The sequence below is a fragment of the Thamnophis elegans genome, chromosome 5 (assembly GCF_009769535.1).
Source record: "Thamnophis elegans isolate rThaEle1 chromosome 5, rThaEle1.pri, whole genome shotgun sequence".
NCBI classification, from domain to species: Eukaryota; Metazoa; Chordata; class Lepidosauria; order Squamata; family Colubridae; genus Thamnophis; species Thamnophis elegans.
In genome coordinates, this window is record NC_045545.1 from 66297126 (window position 1) to 66324289 (window position 27164).

A 27164-nucleotide genomic window follows, 5' to 3' on the forward strand; every position below is an offset into this window, starting at 1 on the left:
TCATGGTTGTTTAGCAAATGCTGCAGCCGTTAAACAAATCCATAGAGTCAATTTGGATGATAAGGTAAGCAGCATATAAATTTAATAAACAAGTAGTCTTCAACGGGCATTTTCTGGAAATAAAACCCAATTCTGGCCAAAGAAAGGCCATACACTGCAGTTACGTAACTACGGGTTGCTGCAAACATCCATAAATGCAAGCCGGTTACTAAGTGGCCAATATGTGATCACATGACTTTGGGAATGGAACCAGCTATTGGAAATCTAGGTTGAAAGTAGCCCTTGGGGTGATCTGTCGTACTTTCAAATAATCGGAAGTGACCAATCAAGGATTAACTATAATATAGATCAAAATTTAACACCAGAGATCAACAAAACAAACTACTAAAAATAAATTAACAAATAAAATAGCTCAACCTCGATCAGCCCCCAGATGATCAGCGGGTATATTTCACATTATTTCTGCCCCCAGGGGCCTACAGAAAAAGCCAAGTTTTATTGGCCTTTCTAAAACCCAACCGGCTCCATATAAATCCAAAGAGCATGTTGTTCCAAATAAGGAGTGCAGGGATTGAAAAGACTACCTTTAGGGCCTTCAAATTATTACAGTCTCCGAGTGAGAGTCCCTTTTATTTGATTTTATCAGATAGATACAAATGATTGGGAGAAGGTAGTCTTGAGGTATCAGACTCTAAGCGACTGCTGGCACCAGGACAGAATTTCAATTACGATACATCACCTGTTAGTCCAGAAGTCAAGGTGCAAAGATGGGTATCATCAGTATATGGTTGACACTAAATCTGTGATAACAGATGACCTACCCTGGTGCTTTCATATAGAAACTAAAGAAGACTGGAGAAAATGCTGACTGTCTATAGCAACTCGTACACAAGGGGCTTAAGATTCTTTTTTTCTTTTCTTTTCTATCAAAAGGAACTGCCCCATTATGGAGAACAACAGCAATCACCAGTTCTTGTAGGTGGCTCAAGAAAATAATTATGATTGCTGGTATTAAAAGATGGTCCTCCTCCCTGCAGTTAGTAGCATCGATCAACTCAAGGCCAATTAGAGAGTGATCTGACCCTGAAAAGAAAGAAGTGGATGTCCTATATTCAGATTGCATCATATCAGAGCTTAATCAGGTGTTTTTTAAAAATACAATACATAAACAGATTTAATACACAAGCCTGCAGTCATGTATGTGATATGGGCAGTTATAACAACTGAATAAATGAATAAATACATAGGAAAGAGAAGTGCTTTAAACATTCTGCGAACAGCCAGATCCTACGTAGTTGTTAAGTTTTGTCGGTGTTCAGGATATTTACTCAATGTGGCTTGAAAAAATGGAGATCCTTACTTTAACCTTATCCAATTTGAACTCAATTGTTTAAGCAATCAAAATAGGATCCAAATAACACTTTCCACAAAACATCATCTATAGGTTGACTAAATGTAGACATACTGTATGCAATTGTGCATCTTCTTAATACCATAATTTGCAAAGTGAGAGCCGTCAGAGAATCTGTGGCACACAGATGCAGCAAGCAATCCTACTGCCAAATACTCTGCATTCACTATTGGAATAAAAAGTATTCTAGGTAACATTTCAAGTTTATTCCAATGTAATATCACAATGCATACTTACACTCTTATGCTTCCACATAAATGTAAAGTTTTCTGTAACACGCAAGACTTGAAAATACAGTTGTTATTCAAGTGCTATGTCAAATACAAAGAGGTTCTGTATACTGAGACAGACTAAACCGTGTGACCTTAATTACAACTGCCTTCAGTACCAAGCAGATGGGAATCATTTACAGAAGAGAGCCATTGATATTTATTCAGGGAAGGTTAAAATGACAAATATTTTTACTGAAATGCTGAAAATTATAAATCTAGTAATCTAGTTATCAGTAATGAGTTAAACAGACTTATGGTACACTGTAAGGTCACTGTTGATATTAGATTACTTTGCTCTTTATTTTATGTGGTTTCAGCTATCTTGGGGTTCTTCCTCCAAAATATTTCTGCTCATTCTATGATAGCCTCTAGGGCAGGGGTCTCCAACCCTGGCAACCTTAAGCCTGGAGGACTTCGATTCCCAAAATTCCCCAGCCAGCAAGGACCCCTGCTCTAGGGAATCTCTGCTGGTGATGCCATCCCAAGGAGAAGTGAGAGAGATATAGCTCAGTAGATAGGCTTTCTTGATGGTTGCCCTGATGTCATGAAATAAACAGCCTTAAAGATGCATTTGGTCCCTTTTGTTCTTAGCATTCAGGAAGGCACTGAACTCTTTTTAAAATAAGCCATTTGCTATTTGAATCCAATGATGAGTGAGCAACCATTGCTTATTATGCTTTGATGTGGGGAAGGGTGTTGGAAAGATAGTTTTTTCTAAGTTGTACATTGCCCAGGGTTTTGTTGACAGATGATTCAAGAAACTTGTAGAATAAATAAATACCATTGCCCTTATTATTATTATTTGCAAAAACTGATGTTTAATGCCAGCCACTATGTATATGTAATGGGACAAATGATTTACATGTTATGTGTTGATATAAATGGTAGCAGACAGATCTTAAAACATTATGATGTTTCATCTATGCTAAACCCCAACAAATATCATAATTAAATACAAATAGATCTCACTGCAAAAATAAGTTTGCTATAAAAAGCAACTGCAGTGGAAGAGTGTGAGATATAGTTTAAACATGATTTCAGGTACAGAATGTCATGCTTCAAGCAGTGATATAAGTATTGTCTTTTCTGTCCCTTGCATTGTCAAATATTTGTTATCCATTGTACATTCCACACTGGTTAAGTATCTCTATAAAATTCACAATCTAATTTATTAGAAATAATATTATACAAGAGGACTGGAATATTTTTGTTCTGTGACAGGTTGAAGTACCTGGCTGAAATAAATATTAAATATTAAAAGGTATTTAACTGTACATATTAAAATATAGTATTAACAGAACTGCACTAAATCACTAATACATGAATGGTAATGACATACTGTACATTACTGAAAGTCAATTTAGATAATAAATAAATAAATCAAGCGTATTATAATATACAGAAACAGAATCCTATGTTTTTCAAAACAATACACCCATCTAAAGCAGGGGTATCAAACTCACGGCCTGCGGGCTGGATGTGTCACGTGTTGGCCCTGCCCCTACTCAGTTTAGCGAAGGGGGAAGTCCTGATACATCACGTGACAATGCCGTGACGATGCAAGTTTGACTCCCCTGATCTAAAGCAGCATATACTTAAACTACAAAACCAATGTTTCAATCCCATCCAACTATAACTTTCTCTAACTTTTCTTTCTTTCCATGACTGATGTTTCCTTCATGTATTTTTGTAAATATACAATACAATACTAAAAATTAAGTCACAATTAAGTCATCAATTTTTACTTGCTTTCTGATTTAATATTTTATAAATTATTTCCATTTTAGAATAGACAGAAGAGACCTTGCGTCCTTGTATTTTAGAGATAAGAATTGTTGGAAATATAAAGACATATAAAGACCGTTGGCTTACCTGAACGGTCGTTCTTGGGGCACTGCGAAGAGAGCCCAAATGCTGGGTTAACACAGCCTATCTGCCCTTGGACTGAGTGATGTTTTTCTTGACCACGCCTCCCTTTGCCTGCACATGCTCAATTCGAAAACGAAGGAACCGTCCTGTAATCAATTACAGTCAATACAGCCACATCGTTCAATACTAACACCCGGGTGGGTTTGGGCTCTCTTCGCAGTGCCCCGAGAACGACCGTTCAGGTAAGCCAACGGTCTTTCTCCAGTGCACTGCTCAGAGAGCCCAAATGCTGGGACATGCCAAGCTATTGAGTCCCAGGGTGGGGAAGCGCCGAAGCCTCTGGCATTTCAGCCACTCTTTGTAATACTCTTCTGCCAAAGGAGGCTTCGGCTGAGGCAAAGGTGTCAATCTTATAGTTTCTAATAAAGGCCGTGGGGGAAGCCCAGGTGGCCGCTCTACAAATGTCTAGGATAGAGGCCTGGGTTGCCCAGGCTGCAGATGTTGCAGCACTCCTGGTGGAGTGAGCGGTGATTCGTCTCGGAGCCGTCTTGCCCTGGTGCTCATATGCCAGTTTGATGCAAGCACGTAGCCAACGTCCCACAGTGTGAGAGGAAACCTTGCGGCCCAGGGACGCAGGGAGGAAGGAGACAAAGAAAGCCTCTGACCGGCGGTAGTCCTTTGTTCTCTTTACATACGTGCGCACGGCCCGTCTCACGTCCAGCTTGTGCCACTCACGCTCCTTAGGGTGAGAAGGATGGGGACAGAAGTTGGGCAAAATAAGTTCTTGAGTCCTGTGAAACAGGGAGTTAATTTTCAGAGCAAATGACGGATCAAGTCTCAATATTACTCTGTCCGGGTGAACTACGCACAAATCCTCCCTGACAGAGAGCGCAGCAAGCTCGGCTACCCTGCGAGCGGATGTAATGGCCACCAGGAAAGCGGTTTTGATGGTGAGGTAGCGCAGACTGGTCTTTTTTTAAAGGCTCAAATGGGGCTTTGGTCAGGGCCTTAAGCACAAATGGAAGATCCCATGACGGATACCGGTGAACAGTTGGAGGGCTGATGTTCGCTGCTCCCTTGAGAAAGCTCTTGATCTGGGGGAGCTGACTCAGCGAGCGAGAGGAGCCCTTTGCCAGGATGGTAGACAACGCTGCAACCTGGCGTCTGAGGGTGCTGACTGCAAGGCCCTTATCCAGACCCTCTTGCAAAAAGTCTAGGGTCTGGGGGATCGAGGCTGAGGAGGCCTCTATGTTCCTAGTCTTGCACCACCGTGAGAAGGCGGCCCAGGTGGCATCGTAGATTCTAGTCGTAGAGGGCTTCCTGGACGCTTGGATTGTTCGAATGACCTGGTCAGAGAATTTTTGCTTTCTCAGGAGCTCCCCTTCAAGTGCCAAACGGCTAGCTGCAGCCACTGGGGCTCCGGATGGATGATGGCCCCCTGGCTGAGGGCAATCTTGTCCCGGGGGATTCTCCAAGGTCTTTGAACTGAGAGGCTGACCAGGTCTGCGTACCAGGGCCTTCTGGGCCAGAAGGGAGCCACCAGAATGAGGTCTGCCTTTTCGGTCAGGAGCTTGTTCACCACTTGAGGGATGAGCGGAAGTGGAGGGAAGGCATACAGAAGTCCCTGAGGCCACGCTGACCTCAGAGCATTTGTTCCCTCCGCCTGGGGCGAGTGGTAGCGACTGAAGAAGCGTGGGAGCTGTGTGTTGTTGTGTGTGGCAAACAGGTCTACCTGTGGCTTGCCGAACCTCCTCACGATCTGCTGGAACAGGTCCGGGTGCAGGCGCCACTCCGAGTGGTCAATGCGTTGGCGGCTCAGCCAGTCTGCTTCCCGGTTGCTTACGCCGGAGATGTGATCTGCACTGAGAGAAGCCAGATGACGTTCCGCCCACCTGCCCAGCGCTTCTGCCTCGAGCATGAGGGCCTTTGATCGAGTGCCCCCTTGCCGGTTTATGTGCGCTTTTGTCGCCACATTGTCTGTCATCAACAGTACATGAGCCCCTCTTACTAGAGATGCGAACTTTCTCAGCGCTAGGCGAGCTGCCCTCAGTTCCAGCCAATTGATGCTGTGGGCGGCCTCCCTCTGAGTCCATCGGCCTTGGGCTAGGTGGCTCTGACAGTGGGCGCCCCACCCCAGGAGGCTGGCATCTGTGGTGACAACTAGTCTCTCCGGCTCCTTGAACAGGCAGCCCTTCCTGACTGCCTTGGACCTCCACCATGCCAGAGACCGGATCACCTTTCGTGGGAGCCGAACCCGCCTGAGTGAGTTGCTGTTCCTGGCCCTCTGCACTGGCAGCAGAAACCACTGCAGCTCCCTGGCGTGAAGGCGAGCCCAGGGAACCACCCCCAGGCACGAGATCATTATCCCTAGGAGCTGGGACAGCTGAATGATGGGTACCGACCTGGCAAGGCTGCAGTGCTTCACTCTGCGTCTCAGGTTCGACAGCCGGTCTGGCGAAAGAAATACCTGGCAGGAGGTGGAGTTGATGACCGCACCCAGGTGCTGTATACAGGTGGATGGTCGGAACTGGCTCTTCTCCATGTTGACAGAGAAGCCATGGTACTGCAGGGTCTGCACAGTTAGAGAAACATCGCGGTGTGCCTGCTTGGTGGTGAGAGAGTGAATGATTATGTCGTCTAAATAACATTCCAGACGAACCGGATGGTTGCGGAGATGAGCCGCTAGCACTGCCAGAATTTTGGTGAATGTTCTGGGCGCAGATGATAGCCCGAAGGGAAGAGCCCTGTACTGGAAATGCTTCCCTTCCGCGTAGAACCTCAGGAACCGCCTGTGGGCCACATGGATGGGGACATGCAGGTAGGCCTCTTTGAGATCTATTGATGTCAATAGGTCCCCCTCCCTCACACAGCCCAGGATGGAGTGGAGTGACTGCATCTTGAACCTCTTGTAAGCCAGATGCTGATTTAGGCTCTTGAGGTCTAAGATGGCCCTCCACCCCCCTGAACTTTTGGGCACTAGGAAGAGGATCGAATAGAAGCCCCTCCCCTGCTGATCTCTGGGGACTGGCTCTATCGCCTCTATCTCTAGGAGATGGCAGATTTCTGCCCTCATGCGTTCCCTCTTTTCTGGGTTCCTGGGGGTAGGACAGCGGATAAACTTTCTTTGGGGAAAGGATAGGAAGTCCAGGAGAAGGCCCTTGCGAATGGTGTTGAGGACCCACTTGTCCGATGTTATCTCCTCCCACCTGTCGGCATACAGCCGTAGCCGACCCCCGATGGGGGGGCTCCCTGTGACCGTCACTTTCCCTTACGAAAGGGCCGGGATCCACCACTGTTGTTTCCTCCTCCTCGGAATGGTCTCCGAAAGGAAGACTGGGATTGGTTGGCACGAGCCCCGAAGGATCTGTCTTGGTGCCTATCCCCCCCTGCCTGAAAGGGCCTCTGATAGGAGGAAGGGTGAGAAGATTGCCCTGTTTCCTGGCTCCTGTAGGGTCTCTTACGAAAGGACCCCGCCCCTTTCCGGTCACCCCTTTTAAAGGTTGCCGGAAGGATCTTGCGTTTGTCCTTGGTTTCGGTGACAAACTTGTCCAGGGCCTCTCCAAACAGAAAGCCCCCTTTAAATGGGGCCGATGCCAGCTTCCATTTAGCCTTCTTTTCGGCCTGCCAGTGCCTGAGCCATAGGAGGCGGCGGGAGGTGATATTGGAAGCTAGAGCTCTGGAAGAGAATTTTGCTGCTGTCAAGGTGGCATCCGCCGAATACTCGACAGCGGTAATAATCTTGGTTAGCTCATGGCGCCACCTAGATTTCCTGGGCGGGGGTCTGGACCTGAGTTGGCGCAGCCAGAATAGGGTGGCCCTAATAAAAAAGGAGGCAGAGGTGGATGCCTTGATGGCCCAGGCAGACGCCATGTGTGTTTTCTGACATGCCTTTTCCGACCTCTTATCTTCTGCCTTAAGTCCCTCTAGGAGCTCAGCTGGCAGGTTGGAATTGGAAGTCAGAGACACGACTGGGGCATCTACTTCTGGGAATTTGAGGATTTCCTCCATTTTATCTTCTACTGCATATAGAGTTCTATCCCCCCCACTGGGGTTGGTCAGGGTGCCCGGCTGTAGCCACTGGCGCTGTACCGCATCCATAAATAGGTCTGGCACAGGAATAACCTCGGGAGTTTCTACTGTCTCCTTGAACAACCCATGCTTAAGATCCTTGGAAGTGGAAGCCTGAGAGGCCTCAGGTCTGGAAGTGGGGCCTAACTCTGTGGCCGTCATGGCTTTGTGCAAGATAGACTTGAATAATGACGGTTGAAACAGGCCAGAGAATTTTGGCTTGTCAGGGGTGGGGTTTTCGTCTTCGGAAAGGGCGAAAATCTCTCCTTCTTCCTGCTCAGAACTTGATAACCCAGAGTGAGAGGGGCTTGAAGATGGAGAGGATACAGGCTCCTTAGAGGTGGAGGCCCTAGGTTTGCGTTTCTCCTTTGGGGCCTTGCCCTTGCGAGAGCCCTTGCGCTTAATGCCTTCAGCTATCCCTTGGGAGATGGCTAAGGCAATTACCTCCCTCATTTCATCCGAAAGAGCAGGACTTTTTCCCCTTTTTTTCTTTTGCTTACTGGGCCTGCGACGGCTAGGCCTGCCTGAGCTGGATCCACCCTTCCCAAAGGGGGAATTCTGGACAGAATCTCGTTCCTCTCCGATGGAGGAGCTAGGGGAGTCGGGGTACCCCCAAGATGCTTCAGGAGATGGATCCCTGGATGCATAGTTATCCCCAGACAAGAATTCACTGTCCCCGGGGGATTGGGCCTCACGATCAGGGGAAGCTGACTCCCTGCTGCGACGGTCTGGGCTAGGTTCTGGCTGAAGGGGCCTTGAAACCTCCCTGGGATCCACTGTGGCTCTTGGAGAAGACCTTTCAAGTGAGCCTTTGTGCCCTTTGCCTTTATTTACAGAGGGATCCAGCTTGCAGCGCTTGCTGGAGGGCCCCACCTGATCCCCTAAGGCCTCCCTGCATTCCTCAGCCATTTCAGGTCCCCACGAGGCCTGGAAGATAGCTGGAGTTGGGATGGGCATGCGCTGGCCTTTGCAGTCCAAAAGCGCTGGCAGAATCTCCAGGAGGGAAGGGCCGCCTTGGGGTCGGATTTCCTTCCTCCCACCGCCCTCGGTTCCCTGAGACTTAGCTTATTTTCCGGAGGGAGAGACTAGCTGGCTTCCCAGACTAGCTCCCAGCCTCCCCGCGGCGTTCTGCAGTCGTTGAGGGCTCGCTGAGGCTCCGTTGGCTGGCTGGGCTCTTCTTGCTGCCTTGTTCCTAGCACGCTCTGAGCTCTGTCGCTCTGCCCAGTGAGTCGGAGCGATCCAAAATGGCGGGGGGTGCGCACGCAGCCGCTTCCCGCTCTTTCCAGCCCTGAAGGTGTGCGAAGGCTCCAGCCGTCGCTGCTGTTGCCGGGCAAAATGGAGCAGGCGAGGGAATCCTAGCAATCCGGCTCACCTGCTTTAGAGCCTTCTCAGAGCCTTGCTGGACTTTTCCTCCCCCTGGGACGCCCCTGTTCCAACAGGGAACTTGGTTTATCCCACTAATTGCTCCCTTGCTAGCCAGCCCCCGCTGTGCAAGCCTTTTCAACCCCCTGCAGTGCTTGCAATTAGCAACAGCAGGGAAAACCCTCACTGGAGGCAAATAGACAGACCTGATGTAGAAGCGTGATTTCCTCTATCTGAGAATTTAAACGTGGTCCAAATTGGGAAACTTTTTCCAGCCTTTCTGCTCTTAGACTGGAGCTCTCCCAAAACAGCCCTAACTCGGGCGGACTGAGTTTTCGAATTGAGCATGTGCAGGCAAAGGGAGGCGTGGTCAAGAAAAACATCACTCAGTCCAAGGGCAGATAGGCTGTGTTAACCCAGCATTTGGGCTCTCTGAGCAGTGCACTGGAGAAAGATGATTTCTAGAAAATGAGAAATATTAACACAACAAATTTAAAAGATAAGATATCTAACACAACAAATAAAAACTCCTAAACTCCTAAAATAATGGCTTAATCAAAAGGAAGATATATTACTAATGTTATTAACATTAAAGTAACCTATCATAAAGCAAGATGGAAATGGAAAGGAGCCAAAAATAAAATTCTTAATTTTCATTTATTTACAAAATAATCTAACACACCCAACACAATGTTGATGGCTATAGGGAGTTAGAGTTATTTTTTGCTAACCATTTATCAGCCTAAGCTAGAAAAACACTTTGCTCAGGTGGGCATGACAGTACCAGTAATACTCCTCCCAAAGGAAATCAAAGAAGTGGAAAGAATTTTTGGAGGACAGAATAAAAAGTCTTGCAAAGTTGCTCCTTTCCACCATTTCACATCAACAAGGCTTGAGATACTGTACATCTATAGCTCCTCTCTCACTGGATTCACAGGGGCTTTAATTGCCTGCATTTTATGTACTGAGAATTTAATATATAATTTATCAATGAATTGAGAATTCCCTTTTTTCTAAAAAATACAGTTCTGTATTCACTGAGGAATAAAAATAGAAAATAGTTGTGGGATTGATTGATACACAGTACATAATACATATGGATTTCAGCTATATCAGCTATTTCAAATTTACTATAACACAATCTTTAATATTAACTTTTCTAATTTCTATATGAAAATATATTTAAACTAATAATTATGTTCTGGTGGAATAAAATTAAATCTTTATTTTCTCCCATTTTCCCACTTAAATTTTCCAATCTTTTAAACAAAGCTATCAAGAGCAACTGCATACAGGTATTACAGCAATGGAAATCTAAAATAGGAGTAATGTAATTTATAGTCACTTATATAATCTAAAAAACTAAGTGGTAGAGTTTATTGTTCTATCACCATTTGCAAAGAATAATTTAAATATGCAAATATATAAAATATTATGGCTGCAAAGTAAATACAAAAAAAACCTGTCAATATCTCTAACAAAAGGTAAACTACAATACAATCTGAACACCTGTGGGGAAACATATCCCTTAGGTATAAAAACCATTCAAAAAAATCTAATACCTTAGGAGGAATTAACATGATGTCTGCTTTTCTATACTGTTTTAAAATAACAACTTTTGGCAGTTGTAACTTAAATCATGTCTCAGAAGTGATTGCACATCATTTAAAAGTGAAAGGAAACAAATCTTTTATTATTACTATCATTTGCTAAATTTCAGTATTTCCTTTTGGGTGTCATCAAAAACCAAGAAGATAAAATGAAGAAACAATAAGAATTTACATGTGAAAGTAATATTAAAGAGCTTACTGTTCATTGCCATTGAAATGTAACACGCAATGAAGGCAAATTCTGTTTAATTAATTGAATATCACCATTATTTTGGATTTTTTTAATTAAAAAAATGAATTTTGAATGTATTATTTCAGTGACAGAATTATATACCTTTTCATATGAACTGTCCACTGACCTATGGCTCATTCTCAGTTTTGGGTTATATATAACCTGAATGTATCAGAGCAAGACTAAGCAAGAGACGTCACCTACCAATTTCAGTTGACCTGAACACCTGTAATAAGATGCTGAACATCAGTCACTGCCAACATTCTGCTCTGGTACATAAACGTCAAACACAAATCAGGAGCAAGTCACAGCAACAAGTCCTGGGAGCTCAGGAAGCTGGATGGGTGACTCTGGGCTAGTCACAGCCCAACCCACTTCACAGGGATATTGTCATGGGGAAAATAGGAGACATGTCCTATTTTAATATCCCAGTATTAGGTATGTTCACCAGCTTGAGTTTTTTTTTAGGTATTTGAAAAGTGGGATAAAAATATCATCATCAACAACAACAGGGAAGGGAATTAGCATACAGGCACCTATTGTGTACCTTGCATAGGAGGATGCTAGCAATTCTCAGAACCCCAACTCCATTTATTTAATTTTTTAAAATAAGCTAAACTAGACACAAGAACAATTCCCCCCCACCAATGCCATCACTCTGCTAAACAAATAATTCCCTCACCAGTCAAACCATTACTATTACTATTAGTCTTCTCATCGTTCCTGTCACCCATCTCCTCCCACTTATGACTGCAGGACTTTGTTGCTTGTATCCTTACGATTTATATTGATATTGTTTTCTGATTGCTTATTTGAACCCTATGACAATCATTAAGTGTTGTACCTTATGATTCTTGACGAATTTTCATGTCTTTTTATGTACACTGAGAGCATATGCACCAAAGACAAATTCCTTGTGTCCAATCACACTTGGCCAATAAAGAATTCTATTCTAGTCTATTCTAAATCGACCAGGTTTCCACCTCCGCACAAAAGCTATCGCCCTACCAATCCTCTGAAAACGGAGGGAGTCCAGCCGGAGCATCTCCCGTTTCTGCTCATTATTTCCCTACGAATAGGGAGGGCGTAGCCAGGGACAGCGCAAATCCTCCGAGGGCACCGGTAGTCCCGAAACTCCCTTCCCGGCTTGGCCCAGCCACCCCGCGGAGTCCAGCCGAGCCTGTAATACCTGTGACCCCCGCGTCAGGCCCCGGCCGCTGAGCTGTGCATGCCGAAGCTGGGCCAAGATATTGATGGGCCCTCGCTTTGCTTCACGCCGGCCAAGCGTGCAGGAAACGGGGTCCGCTGCTGGTGATAGCGCCGGCACTGCAGCTCCCGCACCCCCTATGGTGGATGCCATAGTCGCTCTTGCCCCGGCCAGACGCAAACAGGAAGCTTCTCTCCTCTCGGAGCTTTGTTCGGGGACGCCTTCCGGTCGAGGTGGGACGGCGACAGGAAGTGTTCTTTTTCTAAGGAATGATGGGAAATGAAGTCTTTGGCCATAACTAGGTTATGTACTGTACTGTACTTTATGCTAAGAGAAGGGAATCGCTCTGAGCAACGTCAGCAAAGAGAAAAACGCTGCTGTTATGTCTTCCGGAATGAAAGACAGCACTTCAGATTTTATGTCATCCAAGCTGCCTGGCGTGGGGAGATGAAACTTGATATTCTCTACTCTTTCTTGGTTTTTCCCCCCCCTGTCTGTTGCTGATTAGTGGTCGTCCTGATTTTTATGTAAAGATCTAAAATCCATTCGAGCATCGATCTTCAAACTTGGCAACTTTAAGACTTGTGGAAGTCCACAAGTCTTAAATTTGCCAAGTTTGAAGACACCCTGCATTAGAGGGTGTCAGTCCTGTTCCCCCAAAGAAGCTTCATATACGAGGAACCAAGACCAGTTCTGCAAGACTATTGTTATTTAAGCTCTTCTCTTTTTATTATTGCTGAATTATTTTTTATGAATTATGAACTATGTTTCTGTAGTGTATATTGGAGGCGATAACCCTCAGAGCTGTATGCAATGAAATTCCATTTTAATGTATGATTAGTGTACATTCATGACAGTAAAGTTAATCTAAGTCTAAGTCTATTCCTGGCTATTCGGGGTGGGGTTTTAAAATTTACGACCCTGAGCTCTTCCTCAGTAGCATGTTGAATGCCATCCTGCCTTAGAGGCTCATCATTACACACTATATCATATCTATGTGATTTTTAAAAATAAAAAAAATACAGAATCGGTTTATTATTGCCTTCTGTAGTGCAGTATATAATGAAGTCTTTGCTTTTATCATTACTGATTGTCTGCATCCAGCATCTTCCTGTAATCGCTGCTGCTGCTTGCTTGCTAGGATGACTTTCAGGCTTCGGGCAACTCAGCTACGAGTATATTCTTTTGGTATACAGTCTTGCTGTCTTTTGCTCATCCTTCCCAGGAATATTTCACTTTCACCCCAATGGGACAATATAGCAGGATTTAAGAAAAGTCCCTAGTAAATCCCCCAAATATGCTGGGTAAAGTCAAGCAGAGACCAAGCAATTAAGTCAGTGAAAGCAAGGCGCAGTTGGGTCAGGAGATTCTGGGTGCCGATTTTCAGCAGATGCTTGCCAACTTCGGGCAAGATATCATAGAACTATGTATACTATTAAAAGATTCTTTAGGCCATCATTTCCAAACCTTTGCTCTAAACCCACAAATGCCACAGAAGCACCTCAATGACTGAAACTTTTGAGGATCTGACAGGAGTCCTTGTTTGGCATGCCATTAACTGAATGGTTGTTGAATGTGTGGTTGTAACACAAGGACTACATATATATGATTAGCAATCATAATTTATTTGAGATATTGAAAAAGGAATTGATTGCACTCAAGCTTTCTCTTAAAAGCAAGACTTAGAGATAAATGGGTGCTCTCTTCAACATTGAGTTCTTGAATTAAATCTTTCTTGTGTAGGTTGTCTTTCTTCCTCCAACCTGTTTTTTTGTGCTTTTCCTACAGTTTTACTTAATGCTCATTTTATACAGCACTCCTTGGGTGAGATAAGCAGGTTTTAAATTTGATAAATTGGAAGAATGGTGTTTATACTGCGCACCTCCACATTACAATACCATTTCCAGTACATTATACAGCATTTGTAATGATTACTGTATTTTTGGAGTATAAGATGCATCAAGGCTTTGAAGAGGCAAATTTTAAAAAAGTAGGTAGATAAATAGAGGGATAGAGAAAGAGAAATACAGTAGACAGGTAGGGAGAGACAGAGAATAGGTAGGTAGATAAAGGGATAGAGAGAGAGAAATAGAGAAATACAGTAGGTAGGTAGGGAGAGTGTGTAGGTAGTAGGGAGAGAAATAGAGAGAAATACAGTAAATAGGTGGGGGGGAAGAGAGTAGGTAGGTTGGTAGGTAGAGGGATAGAGAGAGAGAAATAGAGGGAGAGAAATACAATAGATAGATAGGGAGAGAGAGTAGGTAGGTTGGTAGGTAGAGGAAGAAATAGAAATACAGTAGATAGGTAGGGAGAGAGAGAAAGTAGGTAGAGGGAGAGAGCGCTGGAGGGAGAGGGAAGGAGAGAGAGAGAGAGAGAGAGGGAGGGAGGGAGGGAGGGAGAAATACAGTAGGTAGGTAGGGAGAAAGAGTAAGTAAGTAGGTAGATGTTTCCAGGTGTATTTATCCATGTCCTGGGGAAGGAAATTGCTGACAATCTGCAGCACCTAAGACTTTGTTTCTGCTAGCACAGCACTTGATCAATGTAATTCTCATCAATCAGTTAAAGGGCTTTCCAAAAAGGGGGGAAAAAAGGTTTTGTACTCTGCAAACCTCCCAAAATGGCCCGTTTTCCACAAAAACGAGCCCGTTTTTTTTTTTTAAAAGGCATGAATAGCCTTGTGGGGGCTTGCAGAGTGCTCCTGGGAAGGTGGGGCAAAAACGAGCAAAAAACGGCCCGTTTTTTTAAAAAATGGCTCATTTTTTTGTCAAAAGAAATTGCCTGCATAGCCTTATGAAGGTTTATAGAGTGCTACTGGGGGCTTGTGGGGGGGGGAGCAAAAATGGCCTGGTTTTTGCTCATTTCTGCCCTCCCCAGCTCCAAGGAGCACTCTGAAAGTCTCCATAAGGGTATGCACAGCCATTTTGGTGAAGGAGGTGGAGCTTCGGTAGGCAAAAAAATGCTGTATTCGATGTATAAGACGCACCCAGATTTTCCAAGATTTTATATATAACACAAAATGAAACCAGTCCCCCCCCCCCGTTTTTAAATCAATTACTTCTGAACTACCTCCTATTTCACTTACATCTTTTTTGCTCCAGTCTTACAGTTTGTTTGCTCAATGATCTTGTAAATTACTTATAAACTTCTTAAACTCACCAAGATTATATTAATGGTTTTACTATACTTAAGAATGATTAACAATGAAATCATTACTTAAGAAACTAATTATAGTATATAAACATTTAATTTGGAAAGTGGAATTTAGCATCTCTATCTGCAGATTTCTTCAAGTTTGATGGGCAAATTGTCAGAATACCTGCATCTTTCCTGTGCTCACACAGTAGTCTTTGCAACTACATGATTTCAGAAAGAGCACATTTCACTTACAGCATTTAACAACTGACAGAATGTGCTTATTCATGCACACTGAACATCTTGTTTTGTCTTCCAGATCTGGAACTCTTTTCTATCCTACTGAGCATAGTTTGAGAACTTCTAAAATTTATACAAATGGATGAGACCCATTGTTGACAGTCCTTTAATGGCATTTCATGAAGGAAGAGATCCTAAATCTCACAGATCTTTCTCAATTTGTGCCAAAATATTCATTCAAAAATTTCAAGAGGTAGATTGTTAGTTATACCAGTCTTAATTGGTCCTTTATATTAATATAAATATAAAATATTAGTACAATGAAAAGGAAAACACAAGTTCATTCTATGTAATTAGAACACCCATAAAATAGGAGCTCTTATGATTTTTTTCCAAAGAAAACCCATCCTAGGTGAACTGCCAATATAAAACATCACATTTTGAATATTTCAGTGTTTGTAGCACTTTCAGCATTCATTTATAATTTAAGCAGGAGACATTGGCCAAAAATATAAAAATAACTTACCAATGTTGTGACATAACAAATGTGAGAATTTAAAAAGACAGTGTTACCTCATACAGAATAAGCATACACTCGTGTCTAAAAATTTTAATTGTCAGGAGTAGAAAAGTAAAAATGCAAAAAAGAAAAAAGAAGATTTTTAAATATCTTCCTGCATATGCATGAAGTAGCAGTCTAGCAATTTCTTGCAGCCTCTTTAATTTTTTCACCTCTGGCAGCTGCCTGTTTGCTTAAGAGGTGATTTACAGAGAAAAAAAAAACCTAATGAAGCTTGTCTACTTATCCTTCCTTCAGCGGGATACCTGTACTGCAATGAAGCCATCTGTTCATTCTGTGCAAAGGAATCCTTCTGTTCAATCTAGATCCATAATTCACCCAAAGGTGCTTTTTCAGGCGGCAACTGGACTTTGTTTTTTCTTTTGAAAACGTTTTGCTTCTCATCCAAGAGGTTTCTTCAGCTCTGACAGGATAGTGGGGAATGGAAGGATTTATATTCCTTGCAGGCAGCTGGTCATCAGCATCCTTTCAGAGGATCATTGAAGCACTTGGGAGGTTTATGTGTATCCTCAGAGTTACCTGAGTAGTGTTCCTGGTTCCTGTAATCTGCAGTTTTTCCTCTGGAAATCCATTCCTATTTCCAGAGGAAAAAAGTGTAGAACACAGGAACTATTTCGACTACTCAGGTGACCCCCGAAGACACAGATAAACTTCCAAGTGTTTCAACAACCCTCTAAAAGGATGCAAATGACCAGCTGCCTGCAAGGAATATAAATCCTTCCATTCCCCACTATCCTGTCAGAGCTGAAGAAGCTTCTTGGATGAGAAGCAAAATGTCTTCAAAAGAAAAAAAAACAAAGTCCAGTTGCCTTCTGAAACAACAACTTTGGGACAACCATGACCTGGACGACTGAGAAACTCTATAGAGCCATAATTGACTGAGCATCACTGAAAGAACACCCTTGCTGTCATTGCTCAAATGTTATTGAAGTAGCCCAGGATAAATGTTTAAAACACGACCATCACAGCGCACATCTTGCAGTACTACCAATCACCCAGACATCTTTGCCTTTTATTTCCCTTGGTTTTGAAAAATATTGAAAACAAGGAATGCAGGAGGAATCAGGGCCTAATAAAATCAGAAAACACTGTAACTAATTTTTCATTTTCAAATACTTTTGATTTCCAAAGTGGATCCACGTAAAGCAAATGTATCCTGCTTTGAGAACTAGAGATTCCTGTGGCACGATGTTGTGTATTCCCAGAGAAACAGTGGCCAAAATGCAAATAAAATTCAAGTTTACTGATTTCAAGACATCTGAATTTCAGAAAAGAAATCATGCATTGTCTAAGAAAACCTGTCCCATAACAGCTAGTTTTGAGTTGAATGATTGACTGGGGCAGCTCAGTAATGGGACCGTCCTTTTTCCTTTCTGGTCTGAGCCTCCTTGTCTCTTGTAATCTTCAGAGGAAGTATCAGTAGAATCTTTTTGTCCGTTTCCCATTTTACTTGAAGTTCTTGTGAAAGCAAACTTCTTACTCTTATTCAAGGAATAGAATTCCCTCATTAAATTTTCAACCTCCCATTGTTCTTCTTTTTGATTCCGGCAACAGTGCAGCGCAGCAGGATCTATAGGATGGGCTTCTGTGTTGAAAATATATCCCCCAGCATCAAGAATACATTCTCCATATGGTGTTGGTAAGACATCAAAGGATGATCCATTGTTATGAATGAAGTTGTCACGGTCAAACAGTAGATACAGATATTTCACGGTTTCAGCCAAGAAGAAGGACTCCATACGGTTATCTAATCTGTGATCTCTTAGGTCTTTGATCTTAAAAAATAAAAGCAAAGAAGTGGTTATGTTGAGATGTGAAAACTTGCCATATGGCACTAACACCTTACCGATTGACTGAAGCTGGATTAATGACAAACCTCTGGGGCAATTCTGGTATTTCTACAGTAGAATCAGAATTCAAATTGCTTATGTACTATAGAAGAAACAAGAAGATGCTTTTGCTGGCAACAAGGAAGACTTGCAAGGAATAAACTAACCCCCAATATTCCCACAAACAAAAAAAGTTTGGAAGAAACACTTAACTGTTGCAAAGCCACATTCAACTTTGCTGATTTTTTCTATTGACTCCACCACATCTCTGCCCAGCTCTAAAAGTGTTGGATCTTGTGTAGCTCGATACAGATACATTGCACTCTCTATTAGTTCTGTAAAGCCACAAACAAAAGAAATGAAAGTTACTGAATATGTACTGAATATAATGAATATAATAGCCAGTTTGGTATAGTGGTTAAAGAGCTGGCCTAGAAACCAGGAGATTGAGAGTTCTAGTACTGTCTTAGAGGCATGAAAGCTTGTTGGATGGCGACTTTGGGGTAGTTAGTCTTTCTCAGCCCAACTCACCTCATAGAACTATTTTTGTGGGGAAAACAAGATGAGAACCAGAATCATGTACATTTGCTGCTTTGAGTTACTTGTAAAGTAGTAAAAGCAGGATTAAAAAAAACTCTAAATAACAACAATAGTATATAATGCCCAAAATGCTAATTGCTCAGTCTTATAAACACAGTTCAACATAAAATTCTTCAATATAGTGCTTTTTTACTAGCTAAAGCTTGATACAAAGGAGCACCTTTTCATTTATGCACATTTCACCTGTTATTCAGTATAAGTGAAAAGCTGTTGTTTAGCTACCTTGAGCCAGATGAGAATAAATCTGTTTGAGCCATTTGGGCTTTGCTCACTTGGCATTCTATACATTTGATAGAAAAAAAAATCTTTTTTTAAAAAAAAAAGTTTTTTTTTAATTTTTTTATTCTCTTACACATTCACATAGTTATTGTTCTTACTTATCTCTCACTTTTACATATTTATTTTTCCAGCTAAAAGGTTAAAATATACATTCTGGGTTCATCCCATACACCTATTTTGTATTATCCCCATCCTATTTTTTTTCCTTTTCTTTTCACCCTCTCTCTCTTCTCTGCTTCCTTCCTTCCTCCTCTCTCTTTCCTTCTTCCCTTGCTTCTCTCCTACTCTTCTCTTCCTCTTCCGCCTCCTACCCTCTCTCCTTCTCTTTCTAGACCTTCTCTCCTTCCTCTCCTTTCCTCTTTCTTCGTTCTCTCTCCTTTTCTCTCTTCTTCTCTCCTGCTCTCTTCCTTTTCTTTGATAGAAAAAATTCTTTGGGCCACTTAAAAGCAAAGTATAGCATCAATACTATGGGCTAAACCAAATCAGGTTAATACTCTATGGGGATTTACCCAGGAATTCCAGAGCTATTGACTAGATTGATAAAATAAAATAAAAATTCTGGAAGAAGGTAGTAACAAAGGATTTCCACATTGCTGCCAAAAATGTCCACATTGTCACCAAAAAGTTGAGGCTACTTTGAGGAAGACTTGTCTTTTTACTGTAAGAGAATATATTTCTAATATGTTCATATTTACCAGGTCGAAGGGGGTATCCCTCACGCTTTTCCACTGTGTAGCCCTGAGGGATATTGTAGAACTCAGGCAGCCCACCAAACTGCTTCCAAACAGTGTAATAATTGAGAAATGTTCGCATTGCACTATCTATGTCTCCAATAAGGCTCTGGAAAAAACAATTATGTAATATGTATTTTTTCCTTTAACAAATAAAACAACTACATATTACCATCTCCTGAGATGATGAATGATGGCATTGGAAAGCAAGTTATGATTTTTAAAAACTGTTGAAAGACAGACTTAGACATTTGGGTTTAACAGCTTTTTAAAAATAATTTATTTCTATCCAAGAATAATTCCACTGGATTCTTCGTGAGAAAAACAGGGCACACTTTGATAGCAAGACAACAGACATCTGCATTATAATTGTAAAATTAAAATTATACTTAGTATTTATGTTTAAGATGAGATTATTCAACTTATATTTAGAACACAATCTACAGCATTAGACACTTACGCTAATAAAATTTATACATATATATTTTAGCTATGCTAATGAAGTTTAGAGCAATTTGTTACCTGTAAGCCAGGCCAGAAAGCCTCCAAAGATTGAAAAACTGGCATTGAGACAGTTCCTTTATACATTTGAACCCACAGATACCAATCATCAAATTTGGTGTAGTTTTTTATAGCTTTATTATAATCTAGAGTGAAAGGAAAGGTAAAAACCAATGACAAGTATTGAGTAAGAAATTAAGTTTCTAATTTCTATATGAATTTCTAGAAACATTTAATAAATAAATATTTTATTATACATCTTTTCAATGTATCATGATAAAATGGAATATACACTAAATATTTAAGGTGCAATCTTCCTTTTATGCTTAAACAAAAGAACAGTAGCATAAAGAGAGTCCAAAATTACTATAAAATCTGGTCACTAACCAGACATTTTCAAGACAGATGCTATTCCAGGAAGGAGAGGACAAAACATAAAGTATCTTTAAAGCTGATATATGTAAGCAAGATTGGATTAAGTACAGTTACATAGTGAATGCAATTATTTATCTCACTGTTTATGTACATAAATCTTAGTGAAGGTATTTTGCAAGAGACTAAGGCAGAACGTAAACACTGAATATTTAGAAGGCTTAGATGGCCAATAATTGGAGATAGGAGAAGAACAAAATGCCATCTGATTTTGAGTGACTGAAGGAGAAGACATAATGACTGGGTAAGGAATAATGAGAAACATATAAAGGAGGCATTCTTTTCCTAGAGTTTTTGTCTTTGGTTTCTTATTCCATACTAAGTGTATTGCACTAAAAATAACTTGAAGTACACATTGCATAACCATAGGAACTCACCTAGAAACATGGACATCAGCTCCTCATCCTGCAGCAGAATGGCCCCTTTAACAAGGTATTCAAAGTAGGAATCTACTCCTGCTCCAATCCCAGCATCCTGGGCTACCCATTTGGCAGTAATAACATCAATGTGATTACCTACCTGAAGGAAAAACTCAGTTATTAAAGGTTTGGGTAAGATTAACATGGTCTTGCATTTCCTTTCCATTCAGTAAAAAGTTATATTTTGCTAATCAATGGAAGCTTAAAAAATAGTATCTAATATGTAATACAAATAATTCACTTGTAGCCCTTTCAACAGCATTTTTATTGCGCCATTGTAATTCTTAAGAATTAAATCTTGGTTTAGAATCTTCGGTTTGGGATACTCACCAAGCCAATATCAGAACGATTTTTCCAGAGAGTCTTAAGAGCCCTTCTGGCAACATCTTCAAATACTGTGTCCCCTGTAAGATAACTTAAGGTAGCAAATTCCACTATAAATGTACCAATCCCAGCAGTACAAGTAACTGGTGTCTCTCCTGGATTTACTCCATGTAGTAAATTCACTGTTCCATATGGCATTCCAGTTGGAGTCTGAAAGGCTTCAAAACAAAGTTTTGAATATTATTAAATATTTACAGGGCTTGAAAAGGTATTATCAAGGCCAACTTTCTACCCTATGACGTAATTAAATGCACCATGGTATGTTTTATAAAGCCAACACATTGGCCCAAAATATACAGGCTGCTATTAATCAAGGCAACATGCAATCTATGTTTTCACAGACATGCCAACTTTTAGTAACTTTTTCCAGTATACCGAGGGCCACAATTCTTGATTTTCAAATAATGAGATGGCCATCTCTTTCTATTTGGCATCCAGTGAACCATTGGGAAACTTTAGGAGTTTCTGGTATGTTACTCACAATTCTATATTCTTTTCATGTACCATGTAGCCTACTATGCCCCCCCCCAGCACATAATAGGGGGCACAAGAAATGATAAGCTTCAGCAAGAATGCTCACCTGGCAAAAGTTTTCGAGCAGCATCCTCTGCCATCCTTAAGAGGGGGCCAGAGCATGGCCATCCTGCTTCTACTTTAACACCAGCCTTCTTTGACAGCAAATGAGCAGATAAGAGACCACCAACCACTGCAAAATACAGATCAAGGTTATTTACAAGCAGTGGATTGTGCCAAGGACAAAGGATATACATACAGCTGCCCTTTAGTTTTGTCATGGCATATTCGAATGAACCAAAGAAATAGTGAGGCCTGCAAATGTCCTTTGCTTTTCAATAAAGGTAGAAGAGCAAGGCATTCAATTCTACTTCTCTGAGGTGATGCTATAACTTTTAACTCAGCAACAATTTTGCCTTTGATCACTGCAAAGGAATTTTTTAATGAAAAAATTGAGATTTCATTATGCTTATTCAAAAGCCATAAATGAAGAACAAGCATTTTGAAAAATCAGACAAAGATAAAAGCAATTTACTAGTTTATATCAAAGATTTCTAACGAGCTCCCTTCCCTAACTTGATATCTTCCATATGTGCTGGAATTTTACTTCCCTAATCAATAGCTATGCTGGGTAACGATTATGGAAATTGAATCTAAAATATCTGATAGCCACCAAGTTTGAGAAGGCGGCTGGATGTTAATGGTAGGCAATGAAACTGTGCTCTTGTTAGTTAGGGAAGTTTTAGAATCTTCTTTTAGAATCTATATTGCAAATCAGAGGTAATCCATATTATTTTGCAAGATTCTTTGCCAACTCACCTCTGATATTGGTTTCAAAGACAGAAGCATTTACATCAATATCAAAATTTATGCCCTCCTGCAACACACTAACAACTCTCTGGAATTCAGAGACATTCCCCAAAATCTGGAAAAAAAAAGATTTGTAAGACATAATCTTACTAAAGGATGAGAAGAAAACATTACAAGATACAAAACACTGCATAGCCATAATCCATCTTTTCATGCTCAGGGATTGAATGTGACATCTAACTCCTTCATGCTTTCAAGACACGAACCATCAAGATGTATGGAAAATGCATCATTCTTAATCTCCCAAATGGAGAAACAGAAACAACAAGCATGGAGAACAAAAGCTATTCTTTGCTATCTATCCAAGGATATGTATAGAAAATGTATGAATGAAAAATGAAGTTATTATCAATACTTACTAGCAGTGTATCCAGGGCATCAATCAATGTGAGAGAAAAACTGAAAAAGAAACCATGAGGGGAAAAAAAGCAGTGGCATGAGGGAAGGGACATGTCAACCATAAGTAACATGTTACGCACACTTTTTAATCTTAAAATGTCAGAAAAAAATCCATGTTGTTGTATGAATAAATTTTAAACAGTTTTGATATGCTCAACTTTCCAAATAAGAAATCATAGATCCATTTCTCTGAGATTACATCACAATCTAAGTATATTTTTACAAATAACGTTCATGTATCAAAGTATACACTTGAAGTTGTTGTTAATACAGGTGGACTCATATTATAAACAAATACCATAGATTCACTGCACATAAAAACTGGAATAACTGGATTGGACACTTAGATGTCCATGACAGGATTAAAAGGCCTTTACATAATGAATGTTGTTCTGTGTCATATTCACAGATTATCTCAGACACCCAGGCTGCTTCTGCTTCATTGGATTTATATACCCATCTTTCTTTCAGAACCCTGTATAATCCTATAGAAAGGGCATATGTAATAGCGTCTCCAATTTTTCCCCAAATATCCTGTGAGGGAGGTTAGCCTGAGAGAATGAATGGCAAGGTCAAATAATAAGCTTCCATGGCTGAGGGTGGGTTTAAAACCTGGGTGTTTCTAATCCATTCCACCAGAGTAGCTTTTCATAGCTGAAGCTATACAACTACTATTAATGAGATATTGTCTTGTTTTCATTGCAGTTCTATGCAGTTTGTGGCTTAATATCAGCTTCCTCTAACCTAGATGTTTTCTAGGTGTGGGAACTTTGACTTTCAGGATTCTGCAGGTAACATAGTTGTTGCTAAAAACCTTTGGAACTGAAATCTATAAATCTGTCCAGATTGGGAAAGGCTAGTCAATTTTCTCTGAGAAGATGTGAATATGTTGTTTTTTCTGCCACAAGCTCCAATTTCTTTTGTATAGGTATATAGGCTGAGAACCACCTATGGCCCTCACAAAGGAAAATGATTAGACAGACCAATGAGATTACTTAATTTAACATGCATGCAATTTAAAAGTAAATATGCCCTTTGGCTTGACAAAATTATGGACCCCTGTCCTAGTAAGTTGAGATATTCTGTAGCAAGCTGCTACTTGAAAATTTCATAAGAGATCAATGATATTGATTTCCCAGTACCTTCCCCAAGTGTCTTGCCCATCACATGTCAAAGGACGCAGCTCATCGTAGGGAAAGGCATTTACCAGATAGTTATCATAAGCATGATAAAACATGGACTTGACTCGGTCTCTAAGGAAGAAAAGAAAGATATAATTGTAACTTTACTGAACATGACTAATACAAAACATTGTTTTCCCTCAAAATGCTAGCATACTTTCAGTGTTTCTAAGGACTTCATCCTTAAAAACCAATTCAAATATAAAAGTCTACCACCTTAAAAGCATAACATAAAAGCTATATTGTATGTAATGAACAGTGTTTCAAACATTGCTATTCCTCATCATCTCATGTTCATATCACAAAACTAAGGGTAATGAAGGATTTTTCAGGACTACATTTAAATTAGAGCTTCAGACACAATTGACACACAAATGGGGTTGTTGAGAGAATAGCTACCTGAAGTGGAAGAGAAAGACACCTAAAGATGAGTTACAAGCCCTCTTTATAGATTTATGCAAGTTATCCCTTCATTTGATATATTACAATAAAAATACAATCACCATGCAAATTGATACATGTATTGGAATGCATACAAGGGATTGGACAGGATGAATTATTTCTGCTATATGACGTCTTTTAAATTTACAATTTCATTAACCTTTTAGCATTATTACATTTGATGCACCTTAATTGCTTATTCAACAAATTATAACAGAGACTCAGTAGGAATAATTTGATTTAAAACAACATTGATGAAGAAAGTACCACTTATTAAGCTTCTCCTAGAATGAATTCAACTCTTAAAATAGTGTTTGCTGCAAGATGTATGTATAAAACAGTTGTCACTTGGATGTGGCAACTCCATTCATAGCAAAAATAAAAATAACTTAACTCCATTCATGAGCCAGAATCCAAGCAAGTTACCAACATCTATTTCCTAACCAAAAATCACTCTGGTTCAGTAGAAAAAACTGGGATTATAGGGTAACAAAAAGGAATGCATTTGTCATGGAACTAAACAGTTGCTTAATATTATAAGAGTTCCTAATTTATTTATTTATTGAATTTATATTGCTGCCTATTGGTAGATGGATAGTTACATAGGTTTACATAGTAAACATAATTACTTTATATACCAGTCTTTCTCCTCCAAATACCAATTTTATTAATGGAAACATTTAACTTAATAACATAATTTCAATATCAAATCCCTAAATTGGAAAAAATACTAAGGACATTTTTAAACAGGAAAAAAAAATACTGTGGGCAAATTATATCTCAAAGGCCTGCATGAACAAACATGTTTTTGTCATTTAAAATTCCACAAGGGGAATAGCTACACTTCTCTTGGGATTGAGTCCCACAGTTAAGATTCCCTCATCGCGGAGATCTGGTCTTCCTGTATCATGAAATATCAGATATGGTCTGCTGGATGGAAGCAAAAGTTACTGCCTCTTCGTTGCCATATGTTAGTTGTATGCATTTTTGAAGTTCCTATATCTAGTAATCCTGTTACGAATTACTCATGTTGGTGGGGTAATTTCCTTGCCCATTTTAAAGCAAAACATGTTTTTAACCAGCAAGGAAAAATAAGCTTTGCCCATCAGATAGGAAAACACTTTATGATATAATAGAATCTTGGCATTACAGGTAGTCCTCAAGTTACAACCAAAATTGAGCCCAAATGGTGCTAAGTGAATATTTGTTTAGTGAGTTTTACTCCATTTTACAACTTTTCTTGCCACGGTTGTTAAGTGAATCATTGCATTTGGTAAGTTAATGAAGTGAATCTGGATTCCTCATTGACTTTGCTTGTCAGAAGGTTGCAAAAGGTGATCGCATGACCCCAGGATACTGCAACTGTCATAAACACGAACCAGTTGCCAAGCATCTGAATTTGGATCACGACTATGGGGATATTGCAATGGATATAAGTGTGAAAAAATGGTCATGTCACTTTTTTCAGTGCCCTTGTAACTTTGAATGATCACTTTGTTGTAAGCTGAGGACTACCTATATTATATCTTTCCTCCTCTTTTTTTTCTTCCTTTCTTAATTTTTACTCGGATTTTTAATTTGTAAACCTTAATGTCTCCGTCAATATCCTGCCAGAAGACAATGTATTCTAGACATTAAAGTTTCAGAAGACAAAATTAGATTTCAGGCAAAAAAAAAAAAGTTTTCACTGAATAGCAGCAGTATGACAGGCTTGCTTTTATTTACACTTGTAAGCCTCCTGGGATTTTTTTCTGCTCCTCTCCACCTGGTTGACTCTCTGAAAAGAGCTTTTCCCCAGTTTTTTTAAAAAAGGCTTTTGTCTCGTCATTTTTTCTATCAGAATTAATCAACGGCCCGCCCCGTCTTTGAAATATTGATTTCATTCCCTTTGTAAGGGCGCTCACACACCTTTCTTTGCAACTTCAGAGAAAAAGCCGGGGAATTTGCACACGTGAAAGTTTTGCAGGTCCATGTTTGCCCTTCAACAGAGGCGCCAAGGAGCTTTAGAGGTCAAGTCCCGCCTGCCTTAAAGCCGAAAGGGTAACTCAGGGAGTCCCGCTGCGCCTTCTCCGGGACGGTGGGGAAGCAGAGCTCTTGAACTCAGGACCCCCGTCCGGCTCACCTGTAATAGTTGACGTCGACCTCTTTCCCGGCGGCAAGGGAGGGTTGCCCAGGCGAGTGCAGCACCCACAACAAGAACCAGCCCAGCGAGTGGAGTGAGCGCAGCATCTACGAAGCGTTCGCTACCGGGGCTTCCCAATACACCGCTCGGCAGCCATCTAGAGAGGGACCGCGCACTCACTTCCGGGTTCCGCCTCCGTCCCTGCCCACACCCCCAGCTTTTTTTTCCCCGCGCTCCAATCAGGAGCATCGGCGTACTCAGTGCTGGCGTTAGTGACGACGTAGGATGAAAGGATTGGTTGCTCTGTTACTCTGGCAATGCGGCTGCGCCAGAGGCGTTTGTGCTCCAGCTGCTTAGTTTCAGGGTTTTTTTGGTGGTCTCTGAGCTTGCTGGTTTTCTTGCAGACGTTTCATTATTTAAACTAGGTAACATTATCAGTGTTCGATGTTATCAGTGTGTGAATCAGAAAAAAATGGGTTG

General features: G+C 41.0%; 2 protein-coding genes across 2 annotated transcripts in view; both read right to left on the bottom strand.

Annotated features, from left to right (window-relative positions):
- Nucleotides 1-12244, bottom strand: part of TRPC4AP (transient receptor potential cation channel subfamily C member 4 associated protein) — a 36345-nt gene extending 24101 nt beyond the window's left edge. The window contains exon 1 of the mRNA XM_032217994.1: nt 12014-12244. Coding sequence (XP_032073885.1) covers nt 12014-12184 — 171 coding nt within the window. The 5' untranslated portion in view covers nt 12185-12244. The remainder of the gene's footprint in view (nt 1-12013) is intronic.
- Nucleotides 12245-17205: 4961 nt separating this feature from the next.
- On the bottom strand, nt 17206-26882 carry LOC116509523 (ER degradation-enhancing alpha-mannosidase-like protein 2). The gene is made up of 11 exons (XM_032218676.1): nt 26685-26882; nt 24083-24193; nt 22901-22940; nt 22491-22596; nt 21739-21864; nt 21105-21316; nt 20733-20874; nt 19945-20069; nt 19387-19531; nt 18026-18147; nt 17206-17758 (listed from the first exon to the last, which is right to left on the bottom strand). The coding sequence occupies exons 1-11, from the start codon at nt 26789-26791 to the stop codon at nt 17261-17263; spliced, it is 1734 nt and encodes a 577-aa protein (XP_032074567.1). The 5' UTR covers nt 26792-26882; the 3' UTR covers nt 17206-17260.
- Between the last annotated feature and the right edge of the window lie 282 nt (nt 26883-27164).